Source organism: Artemia sp. Qi Xiang Cuo, chromosome 9 (genome assembly GCF_049724085.1).
Source record: "Artemia sp. Qi Xiang Cuo chromosome 9, ASM4972408v1, whole genome shotgun sequence".
NCBI lineage: Eukaryota > Metazoa > Arthropoda > Branchiopoda > Anostraca > Artemiidae > Artemia > Artemia sp. Qi Xiang Cuo.
This window is the reverse complement of record NC_142802.1, coordinates 44,352,366-44,369,874: the sequence shown is the minus strand read 5'-3', so window position 1 is coordinate 44,369,874 and position 17,509 is coordinate 44,352,366. Positions and strand designations below refer to the sequence as shown.

The 17,509-nt window shown below is 38.5% G+C and overlaps 1 protein-coding gene across 2 annotated transcripts in view; it reads left to right on the top strand.

Moving 5' to 3' along the window:
• Nucleotides 1-17,509, top strand: part of LOC148948691 (uncharacterized) — a 169,502-nt gene that overhangs the window by 76,463 nt on the left and 75,530 nt on the right. For both annotated transcript variants that reach the window (XM_089094602.1, XM_089094601.1), the window contains exon 2: nt 11,979-14,569. In XM_089094602.1, the coding sequence (XP_088950728.1) occupies nt 12,233-14,569 (2,337 nt within the window). In that variant the 5' untranslated portion in view covers nt 11,979-12,232. The remainder of the gene's footprint in view (nt 1-11,978; nt 14,570-17,509) is intronic.

The following is a 17,509-nucleotide window of genomic DNA, read 5'->3' as shown; positions in this document are numbered from 1 at the left end:
TTAAAATCTGTAAAATCTACTAGATGGTATATTTTTTAAAAACCTTGCAAATATAATCAAAAGCTTATAATTGAATCATTAAACATCTATCAATGATGGTGTAGTAGCTTGCTAAGGTTTCAGTAGCTTACTGATGAGCAGACAATTTATGAAACTTACTAAGGGGGCTGGGAGGGGAGTGTACGGAACGGGTTCTTGGGAACCTCCAGTTAAGGGTTCTGGAACATTACTATTACAATGATACCTGTTTTGTACTTTAGAGCTTTTCCACTTAAGAAGTGGCACTATAAGTTTTGTTTTCAATGCTGTATCGCACTTACGAATGCAAAATTGAAAAAAAAAACACGTATATAAGATCAATAGCTTTCAAATGAGTCATTAAAAGTCATTTTTATAAGTTCTGCTAGCCCAATAGCCCCAACTTTTCCACTTGAGACACGACACCAAAATTGCCGTTTTTAGTGCCATTTGGAACTTGATGATGATGGAATTTACACGAAAGACGTAGATATGTGCAATATCTTTTCTAAGAGCTATAAAAGATCTGCCAACGATGTTCTGGTAGCCTGCTAGGGCCACCCCTTGAGAAATAGGACAAAAAGTGCCATTTTAGAGCCATATGGCACTTGCAGATGGCAGAATTTGTAAAAAGCACGTAGATATGAGAAATAGCTTTTGAATAAGCCATTAAGAATCTCTCTATGAAGCTCTAGTAACCCGCTAGGCCTGACAGAGGCAACGCTATAGCATTGTCTATAGTAAAGGCCATACGGCTCCAATGCTTTATTATTATTATTATTATTATTTTTCCCCCAGAGGCACTTCCTATTGAAGGGGTCGTCGCAAAAACTTCGGAGGGGGCTCATTCGATTGGACATCAAGAGTTCTAGTGCCTTTTTTAAGGGTCGAAAGTGATTGGAAGGCAACTAACACCCCTTCCACGCCCAACATTTCCCCAAACACATCCAATCAAAATTTTAAGATAGTCATTTGGTTCTACGTAGTTGAAAATTCTGGAAATTATATCTTTGAGCAGGACACTCCCCCCACAATCCTCTGGGCAAGGGTTGTAAGTTATGCCCTTGGGGTATGTATGGTTCTTATGGAAGGAATGCTCATATAAGCTTCAGAGAGGGCTCATTTGATTGGAAATTGAAAGTTCTAGTTCACTTTCTAAGCGTCAAAAGATATTGGAGGGTAACCAGCCCCTCTACCCCTCCACGTCCTTTTTTCCCAAGTGCATCCAATAGAATTTGAGATAGCTATTTTGTTAAAAATAGTTCAAAGATCATGTAACAAAACTCCGGTGTCGACACAACTCCTCAGGGCCCGGGGGGAATTATGAATTATGTTTTTATAATATAAACATTATATTTTTATGATGTTTTTTATACATAATTTCTGTGGTAACATAGAAATTATTTTTTAAGGAGGAAACTCCCCCCAACCCTCAGGGCACGGGTTGTAAGTTATGCCTTGGGAGCTTAAAAGTTTTTTATAGACAGCTTTGTCGTAGCAGCTTCAAAAAGGACTCATTCGATTGGAAATTCAAAGGGCTAGTGCCCTTTTTAACAGTCGACAATGATTGGAGGGCAACCAATCCCCCTCTAACGCTCACCTTTTCCCTGAACATATCCAATCAAAATTTTTAGACAGCCATTTTGTTCAACGTAGTTGAAAATTTTGGAACTACGGTCTTTAAGGATTACAACTCCTCCAAAGCCCTCAGGGCAAGGGTTGTAAGTTATGCCCTGGGGGCAAATAAGGTTCTTATAGAAAGCCTTGTCGTAGAAACTTCAAAAAGGGCTCATTCCATTGGACATTTAAATAGCCATTGCGCTTTTTAATAGTCGAAAAATATTGAAAGGCAAGTAACACCCCTTCCACGCCCACCATTTCCCCAAACACATCCAATCAAAATTTTGAGATAGCCATTTTATTCAACGTAGTTGAAAGTTCTGGAAATTATATCTTTGAGCAGGACACTGCTTCCACAGTCTTCAGGGGCAAGGGTTATAAGTTATGCCCTGGGGACATATATGGTTCTTATGAAAGGAATTCTCGTATAAACTTCAGAGATTGCTCATTTGATTGGAAATTGAAAGTTCTAGTTCACTTTTTAAGTGTCAAAAGATATTGGAGGGTAACCAGCCCCCCCCCCTCGCTGCCTTTTTTGCCAAATGCATCCAATAAAAATTTTGAGATAGCTGTTTTGTTAAAAATAGTTAAAAGATCATTTAACAAAACTCCAGTGTAGACACAACCCCCCAGGGCCGGGGGCAGGCGTTGTAAGTTATGCACTGGGGGTATATATGGTTCTTATGGAAGGGATGCTCGTATAAACTTCAAAGACGGCTCATATGATTAGAAATTGAAAGTTCTAGGTCACTTTTTAAGAGTCGAAAGATATTGGAGGGCACCTAGCCCCCTCCCTCCACGTTTCCTCAATGGATGGGTTTTCCTCAAACTTTGGATGGATGGAAATGGATGGGTTTTCCACGTTTCAACCCTCTGGATGGGTTTTCCTCAAACCCATCCAGTAAGAACTTTGAGATAGTCATTTTTAAAAATAGTTCAAAGACCATATAATGAAAACTCTGGGGTCGACACAACCCCCCAGGGCCCACCGGCTGGCGTTGTAAGTTATGCCCTGGGGCACTATATGGTTTTTATGGAAGAGATGCTCGTAAAAACTTCAGAGAGGGCTCATTTTATTGGAAATTGAAATTTCTAGTTCAGTTTTTTAGAGTCAAAAGAGATTGGAAGGCAACTACCCCCCCCCCACACCTCTTTTTCCCCAAATGCATTTGATAAAGATTTTGAGAGAGCTATTAAGTTCAAAATTGTTCAAAGGTCAGATAACAAAACTCAGGGGTCGACACAACCCCCCCGGGCCCGGGGTCAGGCTTTGTAGTTATGCCCTAGGGTATATATGGTTCTTATGAAAGGGATGCTCGTATAAACTTAAGAGAGGGCTCATTTGATTGGAAACTGAAAGTTCGAGCTTACTTTTTAATAGTCAAAGAGATCTGAGAGCAACTAGCCTCCCCCCCCAAGCCTTCTTTTTCCAAACCCATCTGAAGAAAATTTTGAGATAGACATTTTGCTAAAAATAGTTCAAAGGTTGGATAAAAAAAAACTCATGTGTCAATTCAACCCTCCAGGGCCCGGGAGAAGGCGTTCTAAGTTGTGCCCTAAAGCCATGTACGGTTCATATGAAAGGGATGCTCATATAAACTTCATAGAGGGCTCATTTGATTGGAAATTGAAAGTTCTAGTTCACTTTAGGAGTCAAGATATTTAAGGGCAACTAGCTCCCCCCCCTACGCCCTTTTTCCCCAAACCTATCCACTACAAATTTGAGATAGCCAGTTTTTTGAAAATTCGAGAATTTTCGAAGAGTTCAAAAATTAGATAATAAAAACTCCGGTGTCAACACAACCCCCCAGGGCCCGGGGGGTAGACGTTGTAAGTGTTGTCCTGGGGGTTTATATGGTTCTTATGAAAGGGATGCTCGTATAAACTTCAGAGAGGGCTCATTTGATTGAAAATTGAAAGTTTTAGTTCACTTTTTAAGAGCCAAAAGATATCCGAAGGCAACTACCCCCCCCCCTCCCGCCTACACCCTTTTTCCCCAAGCCCATCAGAAAATGTTTTTAAATAGCCATTTCATTAAAAATAGCTCAAAGGTCAGATAAGAAAAACTCCTGTGTTGACGCAACCCCCCAGGGCCTCGAGGCAAGCCTTGTTAGTAAATGCTCTGGGGGCATATATAGTTCTTATGGATAGAATGCTCGTATAAACTTAGGAGAGGGCTCATATGATTGGAAATTGAAAGTTCTCGTTCACTTTTTAAGAGTCAAAAGAGATCAGAGGGCAACTAGCCCCCCCCCTCTCCACGCCCTATTTTCCTCAAACCCATCCGATAAGAACTTTGAGAGAGTCGTGTTTTTTCAAAATGATTAAAAGATCATATAACAAAACTCCGGGGTCGACACAATCCTTCAGGGCCCGGGGTGGGCGTTGTAAGTTATGCCTGGGGGGTATATACACCTGTTGTGGAAGGGATTCTCACATAAACTTCAGAGAGGGCTCATTTGATTGGAAATTGAAAGTTCAAGTTGAGTTTTTAAGAGTAAAAAAAGATAAGAGGGAAACTATTCCCCCACGCCCGGAAAAACCCTATAAAATTTTGAGATAGCCTTTTTGTTAAAAATAGTTCAAAGTTCAGACAACAAAAACTCTGGTGTCAACACAGCCCCCCAGGGGTAGGCGTCGTAAGTTATGCCAGTAGTTATGCCAGTATATGCCGTATGATAGACTCATAATTTTAGCTTTTTATTGTCTGCATCCTACCCAATGTCTGTTGAATGGGAGACAAGTATAAACATTTTTCATATGTCTACTTACTTTTTAGTTGGCTGGTGGAACTATCCTTCCTTGATCAGACATCTGAGAGGGAAGGATTATTTTCTTGTCATCTGTATCCCTAAGAAGGGCCCCATGGATCTTATGCAGTTTGGTAGGGATTAGCAGCAATATCTTTTATTGCTTCTTTAAAGGGTTCCAGTTAGGGCCATTTAACTCAGGTATTGGGGGGGGGGACATGGCCATGATTTTAACACAGGAATGATCAGCTTTCTTAAACCACACAAATGAAAGTAAAAGCAGTACAGATCTACTTGAACTTCGTGTAAAATAAACTAATATGATTTTTTGAAATCTACTCCTCACTACATACATTTGTTTTCTAAATCAGCGTGTCTAAATTTGAACTCGGAAGAAACTAAAACGTTTGGTAATTTTAACAGGAGCAATATTCAAAAAAAAGAGGAAAAAATACATCATTTCATTTTACCCGTGACGATGTATGCTGTAGCAAAACGATTATACTTGGATCTCCGATTTTTATTCGGCCACACCTCCAAGATCAAGATTTTGGATCCGTGCTTCAATAATTGAAAATAAAAAAGAGGGACTAGTGAAAATGTATCCTACAGAGCCTGTGACCTCTGTAGGCTGCACCACCGATCAGAGTTTAGCGAGAATCCCTCCATTTAATTGACACATATGTTTGGATAAAAATGACACTCGAATACTGGACAAAAATTTATATAGGCTAGATTCAGTAATATATAGGGTCAATTTATACGTTTCCTTGGGTGATTTTCAAGCCAAGGTGAATGTCAAGGCAATTTATTTACGTTTCCTTGGGAGATTTTCAAGCCAAGATGAGTGTAAACAACTACACTTGGTTAGTGACTTATCATTTATTTTCTTTTAATGCTTTACTGCCAAATTTTTTCTTCCCCAAGAAATACTACTGTCACAAAAGAAAATAAACACATGTCCCGTTTTAGAAACAATCCCCTGAGAACAAATCATCGCATCTCTAACATTGTAATTTCGACAAAATCGATTTTGAAGTCAGAACGTCCGTATGAGGTTTGCTAGCACAGCAAACAGCTGGCCCTCCTGTGCCTCAGATATCTTGAGACTAGAGGCAACTATGTTTTTTCTTGTAGAGCCACTTGGTATTATTTAAAAAAAAAAGAAATCCCAATCAAATATTGTCATTATTTCCCTGATAGTTTGTGAAGCAAAATTAACCATGTGAGCAAGTCTCTCGAAAGGCGATTGTGGAAAGGATTTCTGTATCTTAGGGATGTCTATATTTCTGTATCGTCAAAAACAGGGGTTAATTTTAGAAAAAGAAATGGGGTAATTTACCAGTAAACAGAAGGAAAAGCCCTGTTCAAACGAGTTTTTGGTCGTAGACCTGAAAAACGGAGGTGTCGAGCAGAGGACTTTTACCGAACAAATCTTCACTAGCCTTTTCACCCAGAAAAAAAATACCCCGAATCCAGTATTCTGACGTGGGTTAAAAATTCACAGAAGATTCTATATACTGCTTTTCTGGCTCAGTCACAAATAGAGTATCTGTCTATCTATCTACCCTTCCCCTCCATGACCTTTTTCGTTCTATACAGTGCATACGAAAAGTAGTATTTCAGCGATGTCCTGCAGCCTATGGTAAAGCAGGTGTGGGATTGAGACGCAGATGAATGAGACTTCAAGTGTGCATTGATACAGGTCGAGCACCTATTTTGTTCTGTTGTTGTGAAATGATCAATGTAAAAACCGACCTTTGTGATCTCAGTTTTACTTGCTTAGAATACGATGTCCTGCTGATTAGATTAAGCTCCTCTACTTATGGCAAACCTTGACTCACTAAATTGAAACTTATTTAACCGCTGTAGTTGCGAATACAGCAATCATAGAGTCTAGTTCGCTGAAATATCTCGGCCCCCTTTATGGTCCAGATAAGCGTAGTACTCATGTACTTACGGTAGAATCCGCCGTAGCAGGTTTCTATTGCCAGCTTCGCCGCACTTGCTGGCCAAAGTACAGTTATAGTAAGCAAGTACTTGCTAAATTGTATTGTTCCCCTGCTCTGCTACATATCCTGGTTATTTAGCTTGTTTCGGATTACACTTAAAGATACTTCGCATTCAAGTTCAACGGCTCTTGATGTGATTGAACAGTCTTTTTTTTAAAGAATTTTGACACTAAGTTAAACTTTAGGATAAAGAGTGATGGTTGAGGAAGAAAGAGCCCCCCCCCCCTTCTGCTCGTTTTAACTAGAACTTAAGTAGGGTTCTAAACCCCAAACTTTATAAAAGCCAGAATATATTTTGTACTTCACTGAAAAAAATTCAAATAAATTTACTGAAAAAAATCTGTATTGTCATTTTAATATACATATGCCGATATGTATTCCTTTAAATCTTAATTGAGTTTTGATTTCTTAAAGTTAAAAAAGTGAAAACATTTAAAGGAACTTTTCTAAGTAAAGTACAAATTATATTATGGCTTTTAGAAAGCTTGGGGTTTACAACCCTCCTCTTTAATTTCTGCTCGTTTTGATTTTGACTCTTATTTATTTTAATTTCTGTTTGATGTGGGTTTCATATATTTATGGATACTGATTTGTGGTAGTTGTATTCTTTGGTAGATTATTTGATTCTATTTTTGTTCATTTTAGCTTAATGGAGTTCTTTGCTTTTTTTGTAACAACTGATTTTGTTGAAAAAGCTTTTTAATTAATTTTCGTTCGTTTTATATTGACTTAGTCTTTTTTAGGGAAAAAGACTGAGCCTCTTCTTAAGTTAAACATCCATCCCTTTCGTAAATATCCTAAATACCCCCTGGGCATAGCGTACAAACTTTGTCTCTAATCTCTGGGAATTGTTTCGTCCCTCAAGGCCTTGTTGCGTGATATTTTGACCGTTTTAGATAGAACAGAGATCTCAAAATTACTATTAGATGCATTTCGGGAAATCACGACGGGTGTTCGTGGGGGGGGGGGGGGGTAGCTGTCCTCCGATCACTTTGACTCTTAAAAAGAACACTAGAGCGTCTGATTACCAATCCAATGAGTCCCCTCCGAAGTTTATGTGACCATGTCTTCTACAAAAACCTTATATGTCCCCAGGGCATAACTTACAACCCTTACCCTGAGGGCCGGGGGCTTTGCTACCCTCAAAAACATAATTTCCAGACCGTTCTGATACGCTGAACAAAACGACTGTCTCAAAATTTTGATTGGAAGGGTTTGGAGAGATGATGGGCGTGGGGGGCATTTGCCCTCTGATCACTTTCCGCTAATAAAAAGGCACTAGTCTTCTCAATTTCCAATCTAGTGAGCCCTTTTTGAAGCTTCTACGACAAAACTTTCTATAAAAAACCTTATAAGTCCCTGGGGCATAACTTACGACCCTTGTCCTGAGGGTTATGGGGAGAGGAATGTCATCCTCAAAGACATAATTTCCATACCTTTCAACTACGTTGAACAAAATGGCCATATCAAAATGTTCATCGGAAATGTTTGGGGAAATTATAGGCATGGGGGTATTCTCCCTCCGAATACTTTCGACCGTTAAAAAGGGCAATAGACCTTTCAATTTCCAATCGAATGAGCCCTTTTTAAAATTTTCAAGACAGTGCTCTCTATAAAAACATTATATGCCCTTAAAAAGGGCACTAGCTCTCTCAATTTCCATTTGAAAGAGCCCCTTTTGAAGTTTCTACAACAACGCTATCTATACAAACCTTATATGCCCCCAGGGCATAACTTACAACCTTTGCCATGGGGACTCTTGGTGGTTTGTCATCCTCAAATACATAATTTCCAAAACGTTTAATTACGTTTAATAGAATTTCTACCTCAAAACTTTGATTGGATGTGTTTGGGAAAATGGTGTGCGTTAGAGGGGGTTAGTTGATCTCCAATCACTTCAGACTATTAAAAAGGGCACTAGCCCTTTCAATTTCCAGTCGAATGGGCCCTTTTTGAAGTTTCTATAAAATCGCTTTCTATAAAAACCTTATATTCCCCCAGGGCATAACTTACAGCCCTTGCTCCGAGGGATGTGGGGGTGGGGGGGTTGTCATCCTCAAAGACCTAATTTCCAAAACTTTCATCAACGTTGAACAAAATGGCTAGCTCAAAACTTTGATTGGATGTGTTTGGGGATAAGGTGGGCGTGAGAGGGGGATTAGTTGCCCCCCTATCACTTTTGATAATTAAAAAGGGCACTAGCACATTGACTTTCCAATTGAATGAGCCCTTTTTCAAGTTTGTACGAAAAGCTTTCAATAAAACCTTATATGCCCCCTGGGCATAATTTATAACCCTTGTCCTGAAGACTGTTGGGGGAATGTCCTGCTCAAAGACATAATTTCCAGAATCTTCAACTGCTTTGAACAAAGTGGACTATCTCAAAATTTTGATTGGATGTGTTTGGGGAAATGGTGGGCTTGGAAGGGGTCTTAATTGCCATCCAATCACTTTCGACTATTAAAAACGACACTAGCTATTTCAATTTCCAATTGAATGAGCCCTTTTGAAGTTTCTACGACAATGCATTCTATAAAAACCTTGTATGCCCACAGGGCATAAGTTACAACCCTTGCTCTGAAGGATATGGGGGGGGGGGGGGTTGTCATACTCAAAGACCTAATTTTCAGAACTTTCAAATACATTGTCAAAAATGGCTATCCCAAATTTTGATTGGATATGTTTGGAGAAAAGGTGGGCGTGAGAGGGGGGTTAGTTGCCCTCTAATCACTTTCGAATATTAAAAAGGGTAATAGCCCTTTGAACTTACAATAAAATGACTCCTTTCTCAAGTTTTCTACGACAAAGCTTTCAATACAAACCTTATATGCCCCCAGGGTATATCTTACAACCTAAGCCTTGAGGATTGTGGGGGGGAGTTTCATTCTCAACCACAAAATCTTTAGAACGTTACACTACGTTGAACAATATGGCTATATGAGAATATCGGTTGGATGTATTTGGTGAAATAATGGGCGTGAGAGGGGGGTTAGTTACCCTCCAATCACTTTCGACTATTAAAACGGGCACTAGTCCTTTCAATTTCCAATTGAATGAGCCCCTGTTGGAGTTTCTACGACAATGCTATCTATAAAAACTTATATTCCCCCTGGGCATAACTTACAACCTTTGCCCTGGGGGCTCTGGGGGGTTTTTCATCCTCAAATCCATAATTTCCAGAACTTTCAACTACGTTGAACAAAATGGTTGTCTCTAAACTTTGATTGAATGTGTTTGTGTAAATGGGGGGCGTGAGAGGGGGATAGTTGCTCTCCATTCACTTTCGACTATTAAAAAGGGTATTAGCCCTTTAAATTTCCAATCAAATGAGCCCCTTTTCAAGTTTCTACGATAAAGTTTTAATTAAAACCTTATATGCCCCCAGGGCATAACTTACAACCTTAGCCCTGATGGCTCTGGGGGAGTACCATCCTCAAGGACCTAATATCTAGAACTTTCAACTACGTTAAACAAAATGGCTATTTGAAAGTTTTGTTTGGATGTGTTAGGGGAAATAATGGGCGTGAGAGGGGGGTTAGTTACCCTCCAATCACTTTCGACTATTAAAACGGGCACTAGCCCTCTCAATTTCCAATTGAATGAGTCCCATTTGAAGTTTCTACGACAATACTATCTATAAAAAAACTTATATGCCCCCAGGGCATAACTTACAACCTTTGCCCTGGGGGCTCTGGAGGTTTTTCATCCTCAAATACATAATTTCCAGAACTTTCAACTACTTTGAACAAAATGGCTGTCTCTAAACTTTGATTGAATGTGTTTAGGGAAATGGTGGGCGTGAGAGGGGGTTAGTTGCTCTCCATTCACTTTCGACTATTAAAAAAGGTAAAAGCACTTTTAATTTCAAATCGAATCAGCCCTTTTTGAATTTTCTACAAAAAAACTTTATATAAGAACCTTATATGCACCCAGGGCAGAACTTATAACCCTTACCCTGAAGACCTTGTTGGGATTATCATCCTCAAATACCTAATTTCCAGAAATTTCAACTACGTTGAACAAAATGGATATCTCAAAATTTTGATTGGATGTGTTTGGGGAAATGGTTGGCGTGAGAGGAGGGTTAGTTGCCCTTCAATCATTTTCGACTAGTAGAAAACACACTAGCCCTTTCAATTTCCAATCGAATGAGCCCTTTTTGAAGTTTCTACAACATTGCTTTATATAAAAACCTTAAATGCCCTCAGGGCATAACTGGCAATCCTTGCCCTGAGGGCCCGGGGGGGGGGGTTGTCATCGTCAAAGACATAATTTCCAAAACTTTCAGCTACGTTGAAAAAAATGGCAGTATCAAAATTTTGATTGGATGTGTTTGGGGAAATTGTGGGGGTGAGAGGGGGTCAGTTGCCCTCCAGTCATTTTCAACTGTTAAAAAGGGCAATAGCCATTTCAATTTCCAATCGAATGAGACCTTTTTGAAGTTTCTACTACAACGCTTTCTATAAGAACCTTATATGCCCCCAGGGCATAACTTACAACCCTTGCCCTTAAGGCTAGGGGGGGGTCGTCATTCTTAAAGACCTAATTCCCAAAACTTTCAACTACGTTGAACAAACTGGACATCTAAAAATTTTGATTGGATGTGTTTGGGGGAAAGGTGGGCGTGAGCGGGGGGTTAGTTGCCCTCCAGTCACTTTCGACTATTAAAAAGGGCACTAGCACTTTGAATTTCCAATCAAATGAGCCCTTTTTCAAGTTTCTACGACAAAGCTTTCAATAAAATCCTTATATGTCCCCAAGGCATAGCTTATAACCCTTGCCCCTGTTGAACAAAATAGCTATCTCAAAATTTCGATTGGATGTGTTTGGGGAAATGGTGGGCGTGGAAGGGGTGTTAGTTGCCTTCCAATCACTTTCAACTATTAAAAGGGGCTCTAGCCCTTTCGATTTCCAATCGGATGAACCATTTTTGAAGTCTTTACTAAAGCACATTCTATAAAACCTGAAATGCCCCCAGGACATAACTTACAACCCTTGCCCTAAGGGCTGTGAGGGGAGTATTCTCCTAAAAGACATAATTTCTATCTGGAAATCAACTATGTTGAACAAAATGGCTATCACAAAATTTTGATTGGATGTGTTTGGGGAAATGGTGGGCGTGGAAGGGGTGTTAGTGGCCTTCCAATAACTTTCGACTATTAAAAAGGGCACTAGCCATTCCAATTTACAGTCGAATGAGCTCTTTTTGAAGTTTCTGTGACAACTCCTTCGATACGAAGTGCCCTTTTTTTGGTGCTCTAAACCAAAAAACAAAAAACAAAAAAAAACAATACATTGTGCAAACATCGTTCTTTACTTAGGCAGCGCAATCTTGCGCTGCCTATGATGTCCACATTATGGGGATCCCCCCCTTCGAACCCCTTGTTACGTCATTGGACTCAGCCAAAAAAAGTTTACTATAACCTCCTCTTAATAAAATTTATCTTTAAACATTGAATATTGTCATTGATTCATTCGTTTTTTATTTTACTTTTTGAATATGTACAAATAATGTACAAATAATTCGTCATTGAATATGTACAAGTATCGGTTTTATTATATTTTAACTTTCTTCTAGGAAACTGTTGATGGTGCACCCTATTAAAATTATTTTAGAGCACAATCGCTTGAAGAATCGATATCCTGAGCAATCTCTCTAATCATTGTAAATGACATAACGACGGTTGTACAATTAAAAGAAGAAGCTATGAAATTAGTCTACCCATATTAAGGGGTTAGTTGTGTTGATTGTAATATTACAACATTATGTGCGACAACAATGACCAGAGTCTGAAATAAAGTACTAAGGCTACAGGTACTTGTTTTTACGGTATGTTGAGCGACAAGTTGCCGTCGAGTCGTGTTCCTTTACGTCAGTACGGTGGTACAGAAGTTTATATAGTAAAATCGTCACCTAAAATAAGGCGTTCCATGGATCGTCTAATATCACCTAAAAATTGCAGTGTTTCAAGAATGTCACCTGCAACGCGACGATCGCCATCTGCAGAGCGACCAAATTCGCCAAGGAATGTTCATTTTTCCCCTGTAGTGAATTCAGTGAATTGGAGAGAGAGTTTTATAGAACCAGATGAACCAAAGATGATTAAAGTCATAATGGATGATTTAGACGTGCGAAAGAACGTAGAAATAATGGATTTTGCTGTTTTAGAAAAGGCCGAAATCCAAGAACGACCACATTTTGTTAGAAGTACGTCCCTCCCTTTGAGTCTAGTCTCCAATGCTAACCCAAGAAATACAGTCAAAACTAGTAAAAACAACATTAAAAATAATGAGCCACAAAAAGGTTTTTTTGAACGTTTTTCACTAGGGCGATTTTCTCAGAAAGACACGCTTAAGAAAGGAAAGTCATTGAGCGACAACGACATCAACAAGATTAAAACAGTTAAATTGGATAACCTGAAAACGGACAAAAGTGAAAAGAAGAAATTTAATTTTTTCAATTTTGGCCGCCGCAAAAAGTATAGTCTTGCCAAAAGTTCTGAATCTCAAATATCTGATTTGGAAGTGTCTCAGACGGTGGGCAGAAATATTTCTCTCATTTCCTCTACAAATACAACTGAAGTACCTGACTTTTCCGAGTGCTACTCTTTACCTTTGCCTACATTGGATGGACCTCATAACATTTTGCTGTCCAAAAATGATATTCCAAATTCACAGAAACTCCTCCCACTGAATGCTGAGCATAATATTAAGGTGCCACACGGAGGTATTCGCGACAACGCAACTTATTCAAAAAGTTTTGATAACGCAAGCCCAGCATTTTCGGAAAGTAGTCTCGATGAAACGAGTGGAGTTAAGTCCATTTCAATACAACCAGAAAAAGACTCAAAGGAATATTTTGCTACATTAACCAAAGATTGTTTAGCTAAACCTGCCTTTTATGATGACAACTCATTCAAAAAGGAGCAAGATGGTATTTTGAATTTACGTGCATCGGAAAGACATTCTGCGAAAGCAAAGTTTTTACCTTTAAATGACAGTCAGACCGATGCTTCTTCAAATAGCATCTGTAGTCAGGAATCATTTCGATATGTACATCAAAGGCCCCCGCTTCACCCATCAAGTCGTCGGTCTAATGAAAGCTCTGTGGATGTTTTAAACGAAATCTTCGAGAAGTACAAGAGAGACGTAATTTCCTCAGCCCAGGACATAATATCATTGCGCCAAAATATCGATTCTCCCCAGAAAGAGAAATATTTAAAGAAAGTTAGTAATAATTCTGAGGTTAGATATAGTGCTTCAAAACCTGTAACAACAGAAACAGAAAATGAAGACGAACTTGAATATAGTAAAATAGCTGATCCTGAAAAATATTTGAATTTCATTGGAAATCTTGACTCGTGTTCGGATAGTCCTTCTGTGAATAACCGATTGCATAAAAGTGTAAATAATAGTCCAGCTTCTCACGTCAAAGCCTCAAGTGTTGAAAACTCAGCCCTTCAATCAGGAATATCAGAAATAGACAAAGATAGCAGGTATTTGTATCTCGATAGTGAAAAAACGATCAACAGAGAAAACACGAAACAGTGCATAGATATAAATTTACAACTAAGGAAGGGGGATAAAGGAGTGCGAAATATATCAAAAGATAACTATAGTGAATTGAAAAGCATTCCAACAAACAGAAAGCGTGCTGTTTCTGTTGGAAGTCAGCGGATAAGTGAAATCTCTCAGGGAAATAATTTGTCTGCATACTTAATTCAAAATTCCTTCGATTTCGACAAAGATATTCTTCCAGCAGATTCATATGACTCTGTCAAAGTGCCATCTTCACCTGTAATAACAAAGCAGTCCGGACAGTTTGTTGACAAAACAAGTCAAGATGGTGAGTATGCAGTAAAAAGTACTTCAAGTCCAATTGACATTCTTCAAGTACAAAATACGGCACAAAACATCAGTAGGCCTATTCATCTAAATTACGTGGAAACGAATTTAGACAATGTAGATTTCCGAGAAACGAACCTGGATGAATTTATTGGGAATTGCACAAAATTTGCTACTACTTTCTATGACACAAAAGCAAAGAGTATGTTAAATCTAGATGGGTTCTCTGTGCCTCTAAAGCCTATCGAAATACCTGGACCGGCTGATTCAAGAGCAAAGAGCGTAGAATATTTGCTGGACGAGGAAACAAAATCCGAAGTAAAGGTAATTCCAAAATTATTTTTCAATTTACTTGAAATCTTTCGTCTAACTTAAACCAACATGTCATTAGTTTTCTTTTCTTTGGAAGGGTGAGGCGGCAGTGGTATTAATTCACGAAACTTTAGGGGAGAAATGTATTTTTCAAATCTTGGGGGGGGGGGAACTGTCGTTTTTCCCAATGGTTTAGTGAAAAAATCAAAGCAGGTATTTTTCAATGAAAATGCATATTTTCCACAATATACGGGGTAGAAATGTAGGGGGAAACGCCCTCTGCCTTCCAATTGCTGCCATTGAGGGGGGGGGGGCTAAGGGTAAATGATGACTTTGAGGGAATTAAAAAAGAAGACATCCTATTTTTTCACCAATGTCCTCTCATTTTATGTACTTTTAAGCGTTAAAGAAGGGAAGGACAAGTCCTCTTGCTCTTTTTAAAAAGCTGTCCCTGTTACAAATCGATTAGGTTCATTTTTTTAAACTCTATTAGTGTTTGTGTAAGTAGATCTATGTGCTTTGTGTGTTTCCGAGTACATGTGTTCCTGTTTGTGGAAATTAGACGTTGCCATAGGCTATATTATAAGATGGTAACGTTAGGCTATATTGCGACGACCGAAGTCCAGAGCAATCGTAAGGACATATACACTAGACCTGATATCGCCAAACCGTTGATCGTGAGCTATCGGTGATTCTGAGGGAACTTTTTGGTAGGCCCTGGGGAATGTGGGTAGAGAACTTAGGGTAACTAATCTGATTTTCGCTACTTATCTCAAACCTATGACTCACAAAAAAAAACAGAACTAATAAACCGCACATCTGTCATTTAGTCGGTGTGTGCTCATTTAAGAGTGAGGTTATTTTATTTATCTTGCCCTTTCTACATGCTAGTGCCACCACGCTCTGGGGGTTTGTGTCAATCCTGGAGGCATTGTTATATACTCCTTGTGCTATTATGGACAAAATGGCTATCTTAAAATTTCGATCGGATGCACTTGGGTAAAAGAGGGCGTGGGGGCCCTAATTGCGCTCTGATCACTTTTGACTCTTAATAAGGGCACTAGAACTTCCGACGTAATTACCGGACCTTTCAACTATGCTAAACAAGATAGTGGTCTCGAAATTTTGCTAGGATATTTTGCAGAAATGCTGGGTGTAGGGGGGGGGGGCTGGTTGATCCCCAATCACTTTTGGCTCTATCGGCTACCATCGCTTTCGGCACTAGAACTTTTTATTTCCAGTCGAATGAGCTCCTTTCGAGGTTTCTACGACAACTTCTTCTATGCGAAGTGCCTTGGTAAAAAAATCACATAAACAAAATAAATAATACTTTTCGCCCACATCGCTCTTTACTTAGGCGGCGCTATTGCGCTGCCTATGATTGGGCTTTCGAGAAGCCTTAAACAATATCCACCTGCAATATACTGTATAAACGTTTTTTAATGAGAGTTAATTTAAAAAAAACAAAATTTTTCCGAGGGAAGTAAAGAGCGAAGTTGAAACTTAAAACGGACAAGAATTATTACTTCACAGCCTATTTAATATATATTAATAACTAGTACAAATAAACCAACTAATTATGTTTCCTTGTGCTATTAGGATTATACAAAACTAGCGCTTTACTGAAAAGACAAAAATCAAGTATAAGAAAAAAATAAAGCAAAATCCTAAAATAGATTGTTGCTTTATCTTAAAAGGGATCGATCCTAAAAGGGATTGTTCCTAAAAGGGATTCATAATATTTTTATTCTGTAAAAAGTGTCCTTAATTGGTCTGCTTTTACTGTATCGAAAGTCCTATTTTATTTCGTGTTTCCAGTAAAGCGCTAGTTTTGTATAATCCTAAAAGCATAGGGAAATATAACTAGTCAGTTTATTTATGCTAGTTTTATTGATATGTACTAAATTGGCTGTGAAGTAATAATTTTTGTCCGTTTTAAGTTTTAACTTCGCTCTTTACTTCCCTCGGAAAAACTTTGCTTTTTTAAATTAATCTTTGTTCCTTTTTGATTAAAATTTAATGTAGAAACAACGCTGTCAACCTTTTTTATTTATACGGAATAATGTATGTTCGTTTTAAATTTTAATGTCACTTCTTAGTTTCAGTTGAAAACTTGTTTTTAATATGGTTTCTAATTATCATCGATCTAGGGGAGACTTGACACCTCTAAAAATAATACAAACAACCTTTGCAACTAAGAAAAACTTTAAGTCTATAAACTAAAGTTTATTGTCAAAGCTCGAAAACACGTTATATGTTTTTCAGGAAAGTTTGTTTTTCAATAAGCAAACAGTTACTTTTGTTTAGCTTACTTTACTTGAAAAAGTCATACTGACGACAGGGCTTTATAAATCCCCTACTGTCTAGCAGAAGCTAGAAGGCTACTGTAACAAAAAAAGCTGTATAAGGGCTCATTTAGAAGCTTATATTTATACTTAATCGCTTTTTAAAAATTTGATTTGATAGCATATTCCTGCAAAGTACACTTTCGGTTGTTTCTCCAACTTTTTTAAATGGAACAAGTGCTTTTTCCAATGAAATGACCAAAAAAAGTTGATTTCAAAATCTGGGCAAGAGCAAAACTTAGGGGTACAAGGTCGTCCCTTTCCCTCAATTACCGCCGTTAAAACTACCACACAGGCTTCATCACAGAGTGAAGTTTGAAGGTTCAATTCAAAACTGTTGATCAATCAAGCTTAATTTTGGTAGATGTTTAGTTGAAAAGTTTTTAGTTTGAATTAATTTGTTTTCGCAATAATTTTTTACTTTTAATATGACTAGGCGATTTATGAAGCTTAGAGGGTCTGGAGGGGGAGTATATGTGAGGGGGTCCTATAAACCTCCAGTTAACGGCTTTGGATCATAATTATCGCAATGGCACCGTTTTATGCTTCCAAACTCTTCCACTTAAGAAGTGGTACCAAAAATGCCGATTTTAGTGCTATATGGCAC